Here is an 18,163-nt window from a genome sequence, read left to right on the forward strand (position 1 = left end):
TTCCATACTAAATGTGTGTGAAGTCAAGATTAATTTGGAAAAATCATGAGCTCTGACACAGAAGATGGGAAACTGCATATTAAAATTAGAAGTTTTCTATCCTTAATGGTGGGAACTGCATAATATGCTGAAAGATCGGCAAAACTTAATCTGTGAAAAGAAACAAGACTTTTTATCAAAACCTTGACAATATGTCTCATGTGATTCTGTTGAAGAGTATTAGAATCAAAAATGATAACCAGTTTTTGATAAGTCAATAATTGAAAGAGGGACCAAGATTCATACATAGAATAAACTATCAGTTAGCTGGCTGAGCGATAGTATATATATCGCCAAGCCAGCTACTTGGTATATATATAAACTGGTATAGGCATGCATATTAAAATATGTAAACAGGCAGAATAAGCCACTGAGGTCTGCAAAGCCTATATAAGACAGTAAGTATCTGGTGCAGTTGTTACATTGGTTGCTGCTGCTACAATGGCAGGTTATCAAGATTTAAGTGAGTTTGAACATGGTGTTACAGTCAGAAAAGGAGCAGTGGGACACAGTATCTCTGACATAGCAATGAAGTCGGGATTTTCCCTTATGTCCATACCACGAATGCACAGTGAATATCATGAATCTGGTAAAATATCAATTCTCTGACATCACTGCAACCATAAAAAGATCCTGCAAGCCTCTTCATCTGTGAGTAAATTAACTATTACAGACTACATGACTTTGAACCCGCTTCCTGTATTCATCTCTTTGATAGCATCAACTACATATTAAAAAAAGGAAAGTCCAACAGCTAGTATAGAACAACAGAAACAAATTCAAAAATTAACAAAGAAAACAAACGTAATGATGATAAGCAAGCGATATGGGAGTAGACAAGCGTAGCACACATCTTAACAGCTACTTTCAAAATGGTTGAACACTTAAACAGGCGCAGCCAGGTGTTCTCTGAAGACGTGTGGGTATGGGCACGTGACGTTAATTTCCGGTCCGAAACGTCAGGGCAGCCAGGTCTTTTACTGGCGTGAGACACTCCACAGACTAAACTGCTCTACGTTCCTAAATACGATCTTTGTAATGAAATATCTTTACGATTATAGTATTTGACAGTTTCTGCTGCATGTGGGTATTGCGTGCGAGACCCTTGTAATCGCAAGGCTTGTCAATATGGTAGTGTATTTATTATTATTACTATTATTTATCTGTAAGAGCTGATTTACCGTTGATTATTGTAAATGTGGAATTTGTGTTTGGATATTTTAACACATTTTATTATGAACCTATTGCAGAAACCCTTATTGCTCCACGGACATGATCGTCCCATCACACAAATTAAGTATAACAGGGAAGGGGATCTACTGTTCTCAGCATCTAAGGGCCAAGAACCGAATGTTTGGTATTCTGTGAATGGAGAACGACTCGGCACTTTCAATGGTCACTCTGGAGCTGTATGGACGATAGATGTCAACTGGGATACCACACGTTTTATGTCGGGGGCTGCTGACAATACAGTTAAACTATGGGACTGTGAAACAGGTAAGCAGTTATCGTCAGGATAAGCCTATAAAATAACGTACTCATTTTAAATGCCATTGCTATTGGATTTGTTCTCTCGTCCCTCTTAATTCATTGTATTTCACTTCCGACAAGTTTATGATGCTAATCTTCTTGTGATCGTTGAATGCCTGAGGAGTCTATATGGATTTTTGCAATCCCCTGCTTATTGCAGACTACAGTTCTCATTACAAAATTGTCAAGCCATCCGTGGCCACTTGTTGACATACTGCCTGCTGCATATTGGCTGTTGGCCTATTGCTGCCAACATACGCTTATCATTGTCATATCCCTAGTGTTTTAGAATTCATAGACTGTTTTATTTACCATTTTATTTAATTTCTGTTGCCTGTACCCTTTTGTTATTTCGCTTGCTGTAATTTTTTGTGTGTCACTCATTTTGATCTGTTGACATTCCCCACTAATGTATAAACATGTTACTAATGGCCCACTGGAATGTTAGTATCTCAAACAGGCGTTTATTTACAGTGCATTAGGCATATCATCTATGTTAGTACGTTTCACCATCATCCCTGTTGCTCTGATTTTCTGTGCAAGTCTCTTCTGTACAGCAGCTGGCAGCAGAAGTTTGAGCTCTAGTGGTGATTATCATTCATTCAGTGTTCTTTGAATCCTATTGTACAGAAGAGATTTCAGGTATGTGGAAGGAATCAAGAAGGCAAATTCTAACTGCTTCCCTGTTTCTTAAAAAGAACTAAAATACGAAAAAATGCATGCAGAAATATACAAATACATCATGCCAGTGGGTGCATCCTTGTTCAAGCATATAGGTATATAGGAAAATATTGGTATTCCTGTGTCAGAGCACCACTTAAATAATTTGCCAATTCAGAGGCTTCCTTTACCAGGATACAGATTAGCTGGCTGTTTTTCAAGGAGTTCAGAGTCGACAGAAGCGTCAGATCCCATGCGTCGGCTTTGACCCATGACATAAGGGTGTTGTTGTGTGCGCCATCATGATGGCGCGGAGTTTGGTTTGTGAGTGTGGTGTGATTGTAGATGTCGTGTTGTGGTTTGTTGTGCTCTCTGGTGGTATGTTCAGGGTTTTTGTTTGTGTGGTGTAATGGGCTCAGTTTGCTTTTGCTCATTATCCAGAATTGTTAAAGTGTCGGCTGTATTTTGTAGTGGAATTCATTTCAGTGAGTTAACGATTTTGTGTGAAGGTAAATTTAGTGTTGTTCACTATATATTGTGTGGTAATTTTAGTAAAATTAATCGGTTGTTGTTTTTGTTCAGGAATGGATATGACGGATAAAATTAACAGTGCGCAGGTCAAGGGAAGTGTTCGATCCCAATGTGTGGGCTGTGTATGTTATTGGTATCGGGAGATGTTTTTGAACTATATAGGCCAAGGGAGGTGTTTGACCCTAACTTATGGGATTGGGAGCTGCTGTTGAGCTATACAGGGCATTATAAAAAGGTACGGCCAAACTTTCAGGAAACATTCCTCACATACAAAGAAAGAAAATGTTATGTGGACATGTGGTCGGAAATGCTTACTTTCCATGTTAGAGCTCATTTTATTACTTCTCTTCAAATCACATTAATCATGGAATGGAAACACACAGCAGCAGAACGTACCAGCGTGACTTCAAACACTTTGTAACAGGAAATGTTCAAAATATCCTCCATTAGCAAGGATACATGCATCCACCCTCCGTCGCATGGAATCCCTGATGTGCTGATGCAGCCTTGGAGAATGGCGTATTGTATCACAGCCGTCCACAATACGAGCACAAATAGTCTCTACATTTGGTACCAGAGTTGCATAGACAAGAGCTTTCAAATGCCCCCATAAATGAAAGTCAAGAGAGTTGAGGTCAGGAGAGGGTGGAGGCCATGTAATTGGTCCACCTCTAGCAATCCATCGGTCACCGAATCTGTTGTTGAGAAGCATATGAACACTTCGACTGAAATGTGCAGAAGCTCCATCGTGCATGAACCACATGTTGTCGTACTTGTAAAGGCACATGTTCTAGCAGCACAGGTAGAGTATCCTGTATGAAATCATGATAATGTGCTCCATTGAGTGTAGATGTAAGAACATACTGACGAAACTAAAATGAGCTCTGACATGGAAATCAAGCGTTTCCGGACACATGTCCTCATAGCATCTTTTCTTTATTTGTGTGTGAGGAATGTTTGTTGAAAGTTTGGCCGTACCTAATTGTAACACCCTGATAGGTCAAGGGTAGTGTCCGATTCCAGATGATAATGTGTTTAGTGATATTTGGGGAGTTTTGTGATGTCGGTTTTTTCATCGTTTTGTGTGCTTTTATGCGGGGGTGGGTGTCTAAATTTGTTTAGTTTGCCCCCACCCAAAAACACCTCATTTCCCGCACTTGTCCCGTTAGTGTCATTAGGCTTTTTGTGGAAAGTGTGTTGTTTCTCGACGTATTTTCCTCCTCATAATGCATACGTACCGACTTTATATGCGCCATATTGGAATTGTGGTTTGTGGTTGTTTCAACCATATTTGTGACGTCATGGGTCAAAGCAGATGGGTGGGATCGGACGCTTCCTTATTTCCAGAGTTTCTTGTGGAATAGGGGAGTGGCTATGTATGTATAAGAAACAGTATTCCATTTGAGTCCATAGATGTGTCATTGCACTGCACTGAACAGATACTTGAATTTTGTAGAGGGGAAGTTAAATTTAATGAAACTGAACTTGTATTTGTTGTTGTTTATATATATATTAATTTTGTATATGATTGTGCAAGATAAAGGATGCTGGTAGATTCCTAAATTCATATGATTTGATCCAGACTGGTTTTTTTTTCCATCTTGTTTGCATGGGAAGAGTAACAGAGCAATACAGTATTTTTATTCATTCTTCGTTAGGCCTACTAGATGGACATTCTGTTAGTAAAAGGGTCAATGGCCTTTCAGGGCATGATGCACAAATTTTAACACTAAAAGGATTCTGTAGTCAAACAAAGGTCACATATAATTACAAACTATGTAGGAAAGTTAATCCAACAGAAATAGTGTTTTTAAACCTTTCCAAGGAACAAGAGTGGCAGGGCGTTTATAGTGCCGACAACATAGATAGTAAATATAATACTTTCCTTAACACATTTCTCATGCTCTTTGAGAGTTGCTTTCCATTACAACTTTCTAAACGGGGTACTAGCAGTAGTAGGCGGCACAAGTGGGACAAGTACATTATGGAGAACAAAGTGGGAATTATATCAAAATGTTAGAAGTACTCACAATTAATCTGTAGTAGCCCATTCAAACAGTACTGTAAGGTGCTGAAAAATGTTGTTGTGGAGGCAAAGAGTATGTGGTATGCAAATAAAATAGCTAATTCACATGATAAAATTAAAACCATATGGTCAGTTGTGAAGGAAGTGTCTGGTCAGCAGCACAAGGTCAACGGTATAAAGTCACTTTGTAGTAAAAATATTCCTGTTACTTATGAGTCAGATATATGTTCAGTATTTAACAATCATTTTCTGAGCATTGCTGGTGAATTAAATAAAAATTTAGTTTCTACAGGGAAATGTATAACTTTATTGGCAAATGCCTTTCCGAGATTGATGTCTGAAATCCTCTCTGTGATACAGACAAGGGGGAGATTGAGTCAATAATTAAATGCCTGAAGACTAAGGACTCTCATGGTTATGATGGAGTGCCTAGCAGAATATTAAAGTACTGTGCTGCACATGTTAGCCCTTTATTTACCCATATTTGTAATTCCTTCAGGAATGATGGGTTTCCTGGATGGTTGAAGTACTCGGAGTAAAGCCACTTTATAAAAAGGGAGAAAGGGATAATGTTGATAATTTTAGACCTATTTCTAAGCCATCAGTGTTTGCTCAAGTTATTGAAAAGGCTGTGTATGTGAGGATAATTGATCGTTTTATGTCACATGACTTGCTATCAGATGTACAGTTCGCCTTTAGAACTCATTTAAGAACTTAAAATGCTATATTCTCTTTTCTTTGTGAGGTACTGAATGGGTTAAACAAAAGGTTTTGAATGATAGGCATATTTTTTGATTTACCTAAGGTGTTGGATTGGGTTGATTGCAAAATATTGCTCCAGAAGTTGGACCATTATGGAATAAGGGGAGTAGCTCACAATTGGTTCATCTCTTACTGTAGCAACAGACAGCAAAAGGTCATTATTCATGATGAGGCTGTTATGTGGAGTCTGAGTGGGCTACGGTCAAGTGGGGGAGGGGGGGGGGGGGGGTGCCACAGGGATCAGTTGGGGCCACTCATGTTCCTTATATATATAAATGATATGCTTTCTAGTATTAAAAGTAACTCTAAAATATTTCTTTTTGCTGATGACACTAGTGTGGTGGTAAGGGATGTTGTGTGCAACATTGTCTTGATTTCAAATAGTGCAGTTCATGGCTTGTAGAAAATAAACTAACACTAAATCACAATAAGACTCAGTTTTTACAGTTTCTAACACACAATTCAACAAAACCTGACATTTTAGTTTCACAGAATGGGCATATGATTAGTGAAACTGAACAGTGCAAATTTCTAGGTGTTCAGATGTAGTAAACTGTTGCGGAAAGCCCCGTTCAGGATCTTGTTCAAAGACTTAATGCTGTAATATTTAGTATTATATTTTGGGGTAACTCTTCCCATTCTAAGAGGATATTTTTGGCTCAGGTTCACGAACCTCTTGTCAACACCTGTTCACAAGTCCGGTTTTTTTACATTGACCTCTCCATACATATATATATCCTTACTGTCATTTCTTGTTAATATTAGCTTATTCCCAAGAATAAGCAACTTTTGCCCAGTTAATACTCGGCAGAAATCAAACCTGCATTTGGATCAGACTTCCTTAACTCTTCTGCAGGAAGGTGTGCAGTATACTGCTGCATCCATTTTCAATAAGCTACCACTTGAATTTAAAATTTTTGCAGTAATCCATGCACTTTCAAATCAAAACTGAAGAATTTCCTCATGGGTCACTCCTATTCTGTCCAGGAGTTCCTTGAAAAATTAGCTGATTCTTGTTGTATTGTTGATTGTGTTTACTTAAACTTATTGAGTTACTTTCTTCGGGTTCACAAACATTTTATTTTCATCTGTTATTACTTTTATGTTGTAATTTCATGTACTTGCATGTTCCATGACATTGGAGATTTGCTCCTCAATTTGGTCATACAGAACTTGACGCGGAGAGAAAAAAAAAGGGGGTTAGTCTTAAATTTAGTCAGATACATGCAGAGTTTAGTTCCAAATTGGGTTTATATATTCTGTTCGTTCATAAAATGTTATGTTGCCCATTCTTCATTATTTTCAGATTACATTAACTTTAATATCATATGTATTCTCAAGTGGCTATGCTGTGCTCATATTGAATTGCATGGTCTAAAATTACCAAATTCCATGGTTGAAAACTTCTAATTTCTGTGCTTTTTACGGTGTAACTGTAAATCACCAAGCAAAATGTCATAGGTTTTCATTTGACTCATATTTAAGAACCATCTCTTAACTGTAGGTGAAGAAATTGATTAGAATAGTTCGAAAGGAAAAGCCATGCAGTACATGGAAGAGTCTGTTTTGAGAAATCCTAGTCGGATCAATTTTCATCTGTTCTGCAGCTATTGAAATTTTTAGTCAATCTGTGACCAAAAGAGGAGTGTGTTACACTAAGTTCTTAGGCGATGGAGACTCAAAAAGCATATAACAGTGTAGTAGCTGCTCAGCCTTATGGTGAGGAGATTATCACAAAACTGGAATGTGTTCATGTCCAGAAGAGGATTGGCACCAGGCTGAGGAAGTTGAAACAAAGTTGGAGGGACAAGAAACTTTCTGATGGTAAAACTGTAAAAGGCAGGCTGACAGGCAAAATGATTGAACTACAGCAGTATTACGGGATGGCCATTAGAAATAATACTGAGGATTTGTTGAAAATGAAGCAGGCAGTATGGGCTACCCTCTTCCACAGACTGTCAACTGATGAAAAACCAGTACATCGTGTTTGCCCTCCTGGACCTGATTGATGGTGCAATTACTGCAATGCCCAGTACTCATTCACACAGCCATAAACATTCCATCCCAGCAGCAGTCATGGATATCATAAAACCTATTTACAGAGACCTGACAAATCCTGAATAACTGAGTAAGTGTCTGCGTGTTCAGACTCAAAATCCCAATGAGTTGTTCAATAATCTTATATGGACTCACTTACCAAAAAATGTTTTTGTTGGAATGAAGACACTAAAGTGGGGGGGGGGGGGGGGAATAGTGGATGCTGTTACTGCTTTTAATAATGGAAACATTTGTAGGGTGAAAGTGCTAAAGCATATGGGAATTAATCCTGAAGCAAACTGTGTCAGAGAACTTGAACGAGGTTCGCATTGATAAAGCAGAGTATGCAACACAGTTGGCCACCAAGGAGTTGAGTATTCAAATATTCAGGGAGTAATAACATACATATACTGAGTCTACTGAACTAAAAGAAGAATGTAATGCTGAGAATAATTAAAATTATTTAGGATAACATGCAAAAAAATTACACCAAATTTTAACTGTGTATTTAAAAAATTGTGTTTCTGAAAGCAGTGGCAGTAGACTCGGAACAATACAGTTTGTCCTGTAAAAGATTCATGTCAATGGCCACACTAAATTTAACATTGCCTGGATAGGGCCTTTGTCTGTGAAGCCTTCTATGTGGGAATGACCAACAACAAACTGTCTATTCGCATGAACAGACACAGGCAGCCAGTGTTTGTTGGCAATGAGCATCACCCTGTGGCTAAACATGCCTTGGTGCACGGCCAGCACATCTTGGCACAGTGTTACACCGTCCGGGATATCTGGATACTTCCCACTAACACCAACCTGTCAGAACTCCGGAGATGGGAACTTGCCCTTCAATACATTCTCTCTTCCCATTACCCACCAGGCCCCAACCTCTAATTTCAAGTTTCCGCCACTTGTACCTCACCTGTCATTCAACATCTTTGCCTTGGTACTTCTGCCACGACTGACATCTCTGCCCAACCTCTTTGCATTTACATATGTCTGCCTGGGTCTGTGTGTGTGTGTGTGTGCGTGCGTGCCTATCCTTTTTTTCTGCCTAAGGTAAGTCTTTCCACTCCCGGGGTTGAAATGACTCCTTACCCTCTCCCTTAAAACCCACATCGTTTTGTCTTTCCGTCTCCTTCCCTCTTTCCTGATGAAGCAACCCACCCATTTTTTAAAAATTCTCTTAGAGATTCAAAGAAGAATATCTGCAGAGAGTATGTGGCATCTAATGCATTTATGATCAAATATTAAGTTAACGATAGGAGTAAACACCAGCTTATAATATTGATGATGAGGCAGCAGCTTTCCTGGGAGAGATAAAAAAGCACTTAGTTTTTAAATGTAGTTGTATGATTATGGCTAAAAAATTAAATGTGTGTTAATGTTAGCAATAGGTACATGTCATGTATGCTGCCTCAGTCCCCAATATTTGAATAACGGAATTGTTCAAATTATCTGCAGAACATGTAACAGAGACCACTCCACACCTTTCCTCTTACTGCTCCTGCCTTGGCATCTTAACGTTAACTTTCCTTCAAAAAATATATTTTTCTGCTGCTTCTTCAGTTGGTATGTTGTATATTTCTTAATCTTTTTTTAATTTCTTTTATTCAACAGGTTTGCATTTTCTTTCTCCTGAGATATATGACTGTTTTTCCAGCCAATAGGAGTATTCATCCTTAGCTGTGTTCTGCATCCACCCATGTTTCGTCAAGCCAAATGGTACCAAAATGTGTACCTACTAATTCCTTGAGAAAACAGCACTGCCAGCCTGTAATATCTTGGCATTCCGTTAATAACTTGTAGCCACTTGTAGCAACTTTTTCATTACTTTTAGGAAGGACGACTTACTACTTTGAAACAGATCCACTGCTACAAGGGTGGCGTGTACCTATTTAAGTGTCACACTTCTTCCTGCGGTAATATGCATATATTTTATGATGAATCATATCTTCCTGAAAAGAGTAGAGATTTGTGACCCTGCTCTCAAGGCAGCTCTTCTTGCCAGGTATCACCAATTAAATTACTTGCCTGATTCTTCTTTTGCTAATTTCTCCTTGCTCGTTCTTATCAATGATCATTCTCTGATTTTTAGAGGAGCTCTAGTTCACACCACCACCACCAGTACCACTATTTCTGCAAAGGAACATGTCCCTCCTGACATATTTGCAGCCGTTCGAGCATCCAATAAATTTTTAATTTTATTTTCAGGTGTTAATATTGGAACAGTCCCTGCCAATTCCTCTGTTCGAACCTGTGCCTTTAGTTACAGTGCTACAATGGCAGTGTACTCAACAGATAAACACTATGGATTTAACTGTGAAATACATGTTATAGATGTGAGAAATGCTGACAATTCAATTGGTAAGTCATTATTTATTCAAAGACATGGCAAATTGAAAGTTTCTTCTGTACAATGTGTAATAATGTAAGTTGCGTAGTTTAACTTAATGTGAAATATGTGGATTTAGTTTCACATCTTTCTACTAAACTTTGAAAAATGTTGAAACAATTTACACATCATTCAAACTGATTGTGATTTTAAATTATTTGCTTGTCAATCTTATATGTATCAAAATGATAAAATGACTTAATTTACAAATCAGCCCATCAGGAACCCATATTGAAGTTACCTGTTACTGGACCAAGAGTAACGTCAGCAGTTTGGGGAATACTAGATGAGACTGTAATAACAGGGCATGAAGATGGAGTTCTTCGCTTGTGGGACTTGAGAGTAAGTTTATTTTTTATTTCTGTTTGATGAAGTCTGTGGCATATGAAATGCTGCTATGCAGAATTGATCAGATAAATTACTTAGTTCTAAGGAGAGGGCCATTTAAAAAGAATTTTGGTAATGCATAAGAATTAAATGCAATAGAGTTCTGCTATTTGCTGTAAGTATTAATGTGTCAAATTTTGATTAGTTGGAGTAACAACTCATCTAAATTTGTCTATAATAATAAAAGAAATGCATAATCTCAAGACTGCAGTTATTGTGCCCTGAAGTTGTAGGTGATGATCATAATACTGAAAGAATGACGTTAGTTTTACAAAGTTGTTACTCTAGAAATACTGGGAGATGTCAGTTCAGTGATAAACAAGATTTTGTATTGGAAATTCCTGTTAAATAATACTGTTTTATCATTCTATTCTGTAGATATACTGTAAATGTAATTCAGAGTTCATGTTTTCATGACTGTAGATATAAATTATACAGGGTGTATCAAAAAGAGTCATCCAATTTGGCACATTTATATTTCTGAAACTAATAAACATGCACAATGAATTTTGTTTTTTGATGAATGGAAAATCCAAAAAGTTTTTTTAATACCTCTTTATAGTTGTTCAGTAAGCCCCTTGAGATGCACGGCATATGTTAGTGTGGTATTCAAATTCCCACACTGCAGCGAGCATGTCTTAAGTTACAGCTTCCACGGGTGCTGTTATGCAGTGTCTCAGTTCACTCATTGTTGTTGGTAATGGAGGTACATACATAGTCTTTTATAAACCCCCACAAGAAATAATCACTTAGTCAGATCCGTTGATCTGTAATGTAGGGCTGAATCATTTGGTTCAGTGTGACCAATCCATTGTTCAGTAACCCTTGGGCTTAAAATTCCAGCACTTAGTGGGAACCATGTAAAACTTGAGTGTTTGCTCTTGTATGTTGTTCACGCACATATCTCAAATAAACCAATAGTTATGATTTTTTTGATACACACTTTATATTCTGTCAAAAAACGTATTTGCATTAAATTATTCATGACAATCCTCGCTCTGCAGATCTGTGGTGTGTATGTTACTTTGTCCTAAAAAAAGTTCTAGTTGTCAAGACAGATATAAGGTTGTCCCTCAAGGATATGTTTTAAGTGTTACCAAAGTGATTATAGCAATTACATAAATGGTTCAGTTCGTCATGCATTTCTCATTGTGAGCGACTGCTAAATTTGCATCTGTTAGTGTGATTGAATGTGTAGATGGACAGAGTTTTAAAGTATTATTAGAAACTGCCGAAATTTAATTCTATGGTATTTTCAACTTCAGTCAAGTCTAACGCAGAGATTCTGCTCTCAGTTTTAAAAACTGTGGGATATTTCTGATTTGTAGGTCTATACATTCACTTTATTGAAATTTCTCAACCACAGCTCAAGGTGTAAATGAATTGGATCTGCTCCAGTTCACCCAAGGAGAAGACCTCAGGGCAGTTTGAATTATATATTTTTTTATACTTATAGAACTAAAAGTCAAAAGCTCAAATAAAAGCCAAAACTGTGTCCTGCTAAACTCATATTTTGTGTCCTTAGTTATGTGCATTTCATATACGAGAGTTAGAACTTTAATAGTGGAAACTATTTATTTACAGCTCGTACAAGATAGATATGTATTTCAAAGTTTTACTGACCTTCAAAGTAGTCACCAGCATTCTGTATAACCCGTTGCCAGTGATGTGGAAGTCGTAGGATACTCTTAGCAGTGCCAGTTTTTTTGACAGTTCGAGCAGCACGGTATATTGCGCAACGAATTTGTAGCAGCTCTGAAGCAAATGCCGTGAAGTATTTCCTTCAGTTTAGAAAGCGAGCTGAACTCATGAAGGCCTAAGTCAGGGGAGTGCAGTAGGTGGTATAGCACTTAGCAGCCCAGTCAGTCAAGCAAATCAGTAACAGCTTGCACTGTACGTGCTTCAGCATTGTCCTGCAAAATGATGGTCAGGTTCTGCAGAAAGTGTCATCTCTTCTGTCTCTATTGTTCATTTTTGGAACACAACCTATGACCAGCTTAGAGACAGAAGTGATGACACTTTCTGCAGGACCTGACCATCATTTTGCAGGACAATGCTCAAGCACGTACTATGCAAGCTGTTACTGATTTGTTTGACTGACGGGGCTGCTAAGTGCTACACCAACTACTGCACTCCCCTAACTTAAGCCCTTGTAAGTTCAGCTCGATTTCCAAACTGAAGGAAACACTTCATGACATTCGCTTTGGAAATGCTACAAATTCATCGGGCAATAGACCGCACCACTTGAACTGTCAACACAACTAGCACTGCTTAGAGTGTCCTACGACTTCCACATCGCTGGCGACCGGTTATACACAATGCTGGTGACTAATTTCAAGGTCAGTAAAACTTTAAAATATGTATCTATTTTGTACAACCTGTAAATAAATAGTTTCCACTATTAGTTCCAACTCTCGTATATGCTGCCGCTGTTCTGGATGAGCTGTTGTGAAACATAAGGTCACTTGGAATTCCAGCTAAGTAGGATGAATGGGCAGAAATGATAGAGGAAGCCCCTCAGGGACCAATCACGGGCTCTTTACCATTTTACTTTATCTTTATTATCGGCTATTACATTTTAATCAGGAGGCAGAATTAGGCCTGTTTACAGATAAATATTGTTGTGGAGCTGAGCAAAGATAAAACAGAGAATAGTAAATGAATTTTTAAAAGTTAATGATTTCACACAAATGGGGTACTTTTAAACATTGAAAAATCGCTGTTCATCCAGTTTCATACTGTCAGAAATTTCCCAGCTCCTATTAAACTAATATACCAACAATAAGTGATAAACAAGGCAGAAAAATTCTAATGCCTAGGTGCACATATTGATTAAAACTTAAACTGGAAACTGTACAGTAGACTTGTAAAATGTTAAGGTTTGATGACTTTTACCGTTAGAATAATTGCTGAATTTTGGTGATATAAAAGTAACTTAACGTATGTTGCTCATTTTTATTCACTGATGCCATATGAGATTAGGCAAAATGTATTTATAGCACAGAAGAAAGTAATTATGGAAGTGTGTGTACTTGATACTCGTACATCTTGCAAGAATCTCTTTAAGCAGTTGGAAATACTAACCACAGCCTAGCTTGAAAAAATTATGTACGACCTGAGTTTCACAGTGACAGAGATATTCAATAATACAACACTAGAGGGGAAAAAGTTTTGTATTACCCTGTAATGAATCAGTCTAACATTGGCACAGAAAGTGGTGAAATATTCAGCTGTAAAACTTTTAGACAATCTACCAGTGGAAATGAAATGGGAAGTCAGAAGTCTTTTCAAAAGTAGATTAAAGGTGTTTCTCCTTAGCTACTCATTCTCTACCGGTGGCCTATACTTGAATAGAAGAACCACCCAAGTGCAGGCAATATTACTGTTCTTTAGGGAGGTTGGAGTAACTCAGTAGCTTAATTGGTGAGGTAGCCCAAAGTTATTTTAGATTAAGGTATAAAAAAGATCTATTGTCAGACTTTGTTAGTACCCCCTAAGCTGTTTTACTGTATTTCCTGAATACCATCTAAAGTACTTAAAACTATACCCTTGCAGTTGAGGTCATCAGATTCGAAAAACTCCAAATTCTTTACTAGTTTTCTGTTTGTCTTCATTAAAGTTTTGTCAGTTCGAAAAAAAAGTTACGCTGATTTAGTACTTTTATTTTTATAATGTGAATGTATTTTAATACTTCTTCGGTTTTCTGGGTTTCATTGCAGTGAAAGTACTGATTTGAAATTGTGTAGATTGTAATATGTTTTATAACAGAACTTGTCACTCATTGTTGTCTTTAGCATGCCTATTTTGCTGCAGGTTATAAATAAAGTGATTACTCAATCATATATATAATTTTTATGTATTTTTTTAATGTTCTCGACAGTTCAAACATATGCTTTCAGTGAATAATGCCTCACTGTAAAAATGTTTCAATAGGGAGCACCATTTTCAGGTTTACATAAAAATATATTGTAGTAACAATATTGTGCTAATACAGACAACACCTACACCCTTTGCCAGTTTACAGTTGTCTTCATCAAGAAAATTAATGTCTAAACCATCTTTTTTTATGTCAGATGTACTCCATATCATGCGACATGGGCCTGTCACAGTTATACAACATACATTAATAAGTATAACATTTGCAAATGGGTCTTCTGCTGTCATGTGGACAGTAGAATCCCCATTTGCAGATATTAGATCTATTGGTGCATGTCATACTATTGTGACAATCTATCAACAAAAATAATAAATTTTTGACAGTATAAAGTAATTGGCTAGATAAAAATCTACTCACCAAGTAGAACACACATATAAAAAATGGTTTGAGTGCAAGCTATCATAGCCAGTGGCACCTTCTGGTACAAGGGCTGAAGGGGAAGGAAGAGGGGTGAATGAAAAGGACTGGAGAGGTTTAGGAAAAGGAGCAGAGTTTGGAAAACTCACCAAAAAACCCTGGATCAGGGCAGACTTACTGGACGGAATGAAAAGAAAAGAAAAGACTGGTTGTTGGGGACTGCACCGATTGAGATTTGAAAACCTGCGAGCTTAAAGGTGGAAGACAGGGTGATATGCAAGACAGATTACTGCAAAAGCATCATGTATGAGGAATGAGAGGGAAAATGTAAGTGCGTTGTACACAAGAATTAGGAGGGAGATGGCAAAAATGAATAGACCAGGAAGTGAAAGATGTAAAACACTAAAATGGAGTGAAGAAAGGAGTAGTCACTGTGAAGAAACAAATGCTGATAAACATGAAATTAATGTAAATTAATGCCAGATGCCACGATGGTGGTGAGAACCAAGGACATGTTGTAGCGCTAGTTTCCTCCTGTGCAGTTTGGAGAAACTGGTGTCTAGGGCAAGAATCTGGAAAGTGCATGTGGTGAAACAGGCAGCGAGCCCACAACTATCATGTTGTAGAGCATGCTCGGTATGTTGCTGGGCATAGGCAGAGGGTGTAGGGTGTTATACCAACCATACGGTAAGTCTCACATGACCCAGGGTGACTTTTCCGAACACCGTCCCGTTTCTTAAACCTCTCCAGTCCTTTTCTTTCACACCTCTTTCTTCCCCTTCAGCCCTTCCGCCAGAGGGAGGAGCCACTGGCTCTCATAACTTGCATTTGCATACGTAAATTCTTTTTTTGTGAGTGTTTTCTCCTGCTGCCGTTTGGTGAGTAGATTTCTTATCTATCCAATTATAGTGACAGATCTGTGTGTTATGGAATGTGGAGAATGTGTGACAGCAGTAGAGAAGGTTCTGATGTTAATTTTCTTGGCCAAGGTAACTCTTAACATGAATATAATGCATTACATGTTAACATATCCCACCAAGACATTTTTATTATAATGTATTTTTATGTAGATTTGAAAATATTTCATGCTGAAACTAGTTTTCAAAGAGCATTATTCACTAAAAGCTGCACGCATATGGTGATAGCATGAACTTATTAAAGTGTATGGTTTTGGTGGCAGTTGTTGCAATGCAGTTGGGATCTGTCATGTAATAAGTGGCTTTGTGAGCCATTTATATTCAGTGTAACAATGTTTGTACACACATTGGAGTGTATATCAAGAATTTTCCTTGGTTCAAAGTGAAATTAGTGAAGTGTTTATTTTTTCTGTTATAAAATGTATGTATGTAAATATAATAGCACTTTTTTTCAGTCCTGCAAAGAAAGGGCCTCTGTCTCTGACCACACTAGGTCAATTAATGATATGCAGTTGAGCAAGGATGGAACAATGTTTATAACTGCATCAAAGGACCACACTTCAAAATTATTTGATACGGATACACTGATGTGTCTGAAGTGCTACAAAACAGATCGACCTTGCAATAGTGCTGCAATTTCACCTATAAAGAACCATGTAAGTCAATTTCCATATTTAACACTTGAATGTCGATTCCTTGGCTAATAACCTCACTATATCAAGGGTAAATTCTAAGATATTGGTACATAGAGGGCAAGAACCGGTCTAGTGCATAAGATAAAAGCTGGAATGAAGATTACCAGTCAGTAAAGGTGTTATTGCTATAATTTTTGCCCTCTGCTGGCTCCTTTAACTTTCTGGGTAACTCATGCTCGATCAACTTCATTTAAATGTATGTGGAGCCTGAAATCTTCAAATTTTTACCCTCTTGCCAATGAAGCTACAAAGCTATATGGTGGTGCTTTCAAATGTGTCATGAGTTTCAAGTCATTTTTTGAAAAGCTCTTCTTTTGAAAGTATATGGTAGGTTCTGCTTAGTGTTCAATATATTTTTGTCATATATGTAAAGAAACATTTAAAATTATTTCTGCTTGAATTTGTGTGTGTGTGTGTGTGTGTGTGTGTGTGTGTGTGTGTGTGTGTGTGTGTGTGTGTGTGTGTTTTAGTGTCTATCAACATTTGGTAAGTTACATCATCTTTGTTTTTAGAGATATTTTCTGCTTTTATTTGTTTATATGTCTTTGTTACATTATAATTGTGAAACGATGTTCCAGGTTGTGCTTGGTGGTGGTCAGGAAGCAATGGATGTAACAACCACATCAACAAGATCTGGAAAATTTGAATCTAGATTCTTCCATCTTATATTTGAAGAGGAATTTGCACGCGTGAAAGGTCATTTCGGTCCTATCAATAGTGTTGCATTTCACCCTGATGGGAGAAGTTTCAGTACAGGCGGAGAGGATGGTTATGTCCGCATTCAAAGCTTTGATCAATCATATTTTGATTTTACTTTTGATTGTTGAATCTTATATTAAGGTGTATCATATACTAAATAAATTTTGTCAAGTAAATATTTTTTTTCATTTAAAATTTTCCACATTTTATAAAGTCTACATTTTTTCCTGATCAACTGATAGTAACAATCAATTTCCTCTCTAACTGTATACAAAACAGTAAATTCTAGTTTCTTAAATGTGGCACCAAAACTCCTGCTTAGAATAGAGGTAATAGAATCAATTATGCAGCTTATGACTGAAAAATATTGGTTTTTAGATATTTCAGTTTACTATATATATTAGGACCACTTGCTGTTACTGTAATAAGAGTGAAAGGATTTGCGGATTATAACTACAGTTAATTTCATTGATTGGAAGGATATTAAGTACAGCAAAACATGAATTTAGAAAGTTAGATATGAGAGTCTTACACAAGGCAGTCAGTTTGAAATCTTTTCCTGAAATGTTTGCAGTTTTTCACACCGTGTTGTTGTTGGGGTTGAATGGACTTAACATGTTGTAAAGTGATAAGTTAGCTTTTTGTATAAACGAAAAATGAGGATTGTTTCCAAAAAAGCATTGTGGTGTTCAACACAACCTTTGGGGTGAAGAAAGCCATGACGCAGAAATTCCTTGTATTAGGGTGTAACTTAATCCCTATGGTTTTTTTTAAGGATGTAACCATAAAGTAGGTAGTTTGGTTTTACATAAATTTGGCACTTAATTATGTTCTGCCGTATGTGAACATGTCAGGGCAAACAGTAGCCTTGAATATTTCCATATCTGTTGCTTATGGAGTGAATTAACTCATATTGTTAGGAGCTTTGGCCAATGAATGATTGAATTGTTTTGGGAAAATTACATCTTCTGGCCCACATTTTTTAGTATTTCTCTGCACTTGCACTCTATACAGTGCTTGAAGATTAAACTGTTCTCTATTTTTAAAACAATTCAGCAGGGATTAGCTGGCTGCTGTGGCCGAGTGGTTCTAGGTGCTTCAGTCCCGAACTGCGTGACTGCTATGGTCGCAGGTTCGAATTCTGCCTCGGGTATGGGTGTGTGTGATGTCTTTAGGTTAGTTAGGTTTAAGTAG

At 37.4% G+C, this 18,163-nt stretch overlaps 1 protein-coding gene across 1 annotated transcript; it reads left to right on the forward strand.

Moving 5' to 3' along the window:
• The first annotated feature begins 1,061 nt into the window (after positions 1–1,061).
• On the forward strand, positions 1,062–17,145 carry LOC126354334 (eukaryotic translation initiation factor 3 subunit I). The gene is made up of 6 exons (XM_050003903.1): positions 1,062–1,170; positions 1,290–1,536; positions 9,797–9,949; positions 10,192–10,319; positions 16,031–16,231; positions 16,849–17,145. Exons 1-6 carry the CDS (start codon positions 1,168–1,170, stop codon positions 17,095–17,097), a joined length of 981 nt encoding a protein of 326 aa, XP_049859860.1. The 5' UTR covers positions 1,062–1,167; the 3' UTR covers positions 17,098–17,145.
• Positions 17,146–18,163: the final 1,018 nt, after the last annotated feature.

The sequence above is a fragment of the Schistocerca gregaria genome, chromosome 1, assembly GCF_023897955.1.
Source record: "Schistocerca gregaria isolate iqSchGreg1 chromosome 1, iqSchGreg1.2, whole genome shotgun sequence".
NCBI classification, from domain to species: Eukaryota; Metazoa; Arthropoda; class Insecta; order Orthoptera; family Acrididae; genus Schistocerca; species Schistocerca gregaria.

Bases quoted from the DNA above. Each gene is read 5' to 3' on its own strand.
- LOC126354334 (XM_050003903.1), top strand. The intron at 9,950-10,191 runs GTAAGTCATTAT...TTTACAAATCAG, and splicing joins AAATGCTGACAATTCAATTG to CCCATCAGGAACCCATATTG. The intron at 16,232-16,848 runs GTAAGTCAATTT...ACGATGTTCCAG, and splicing joins TTTCACCTATAAAGAACCAT to GTTGTGCTTGGTGGTGGTCA.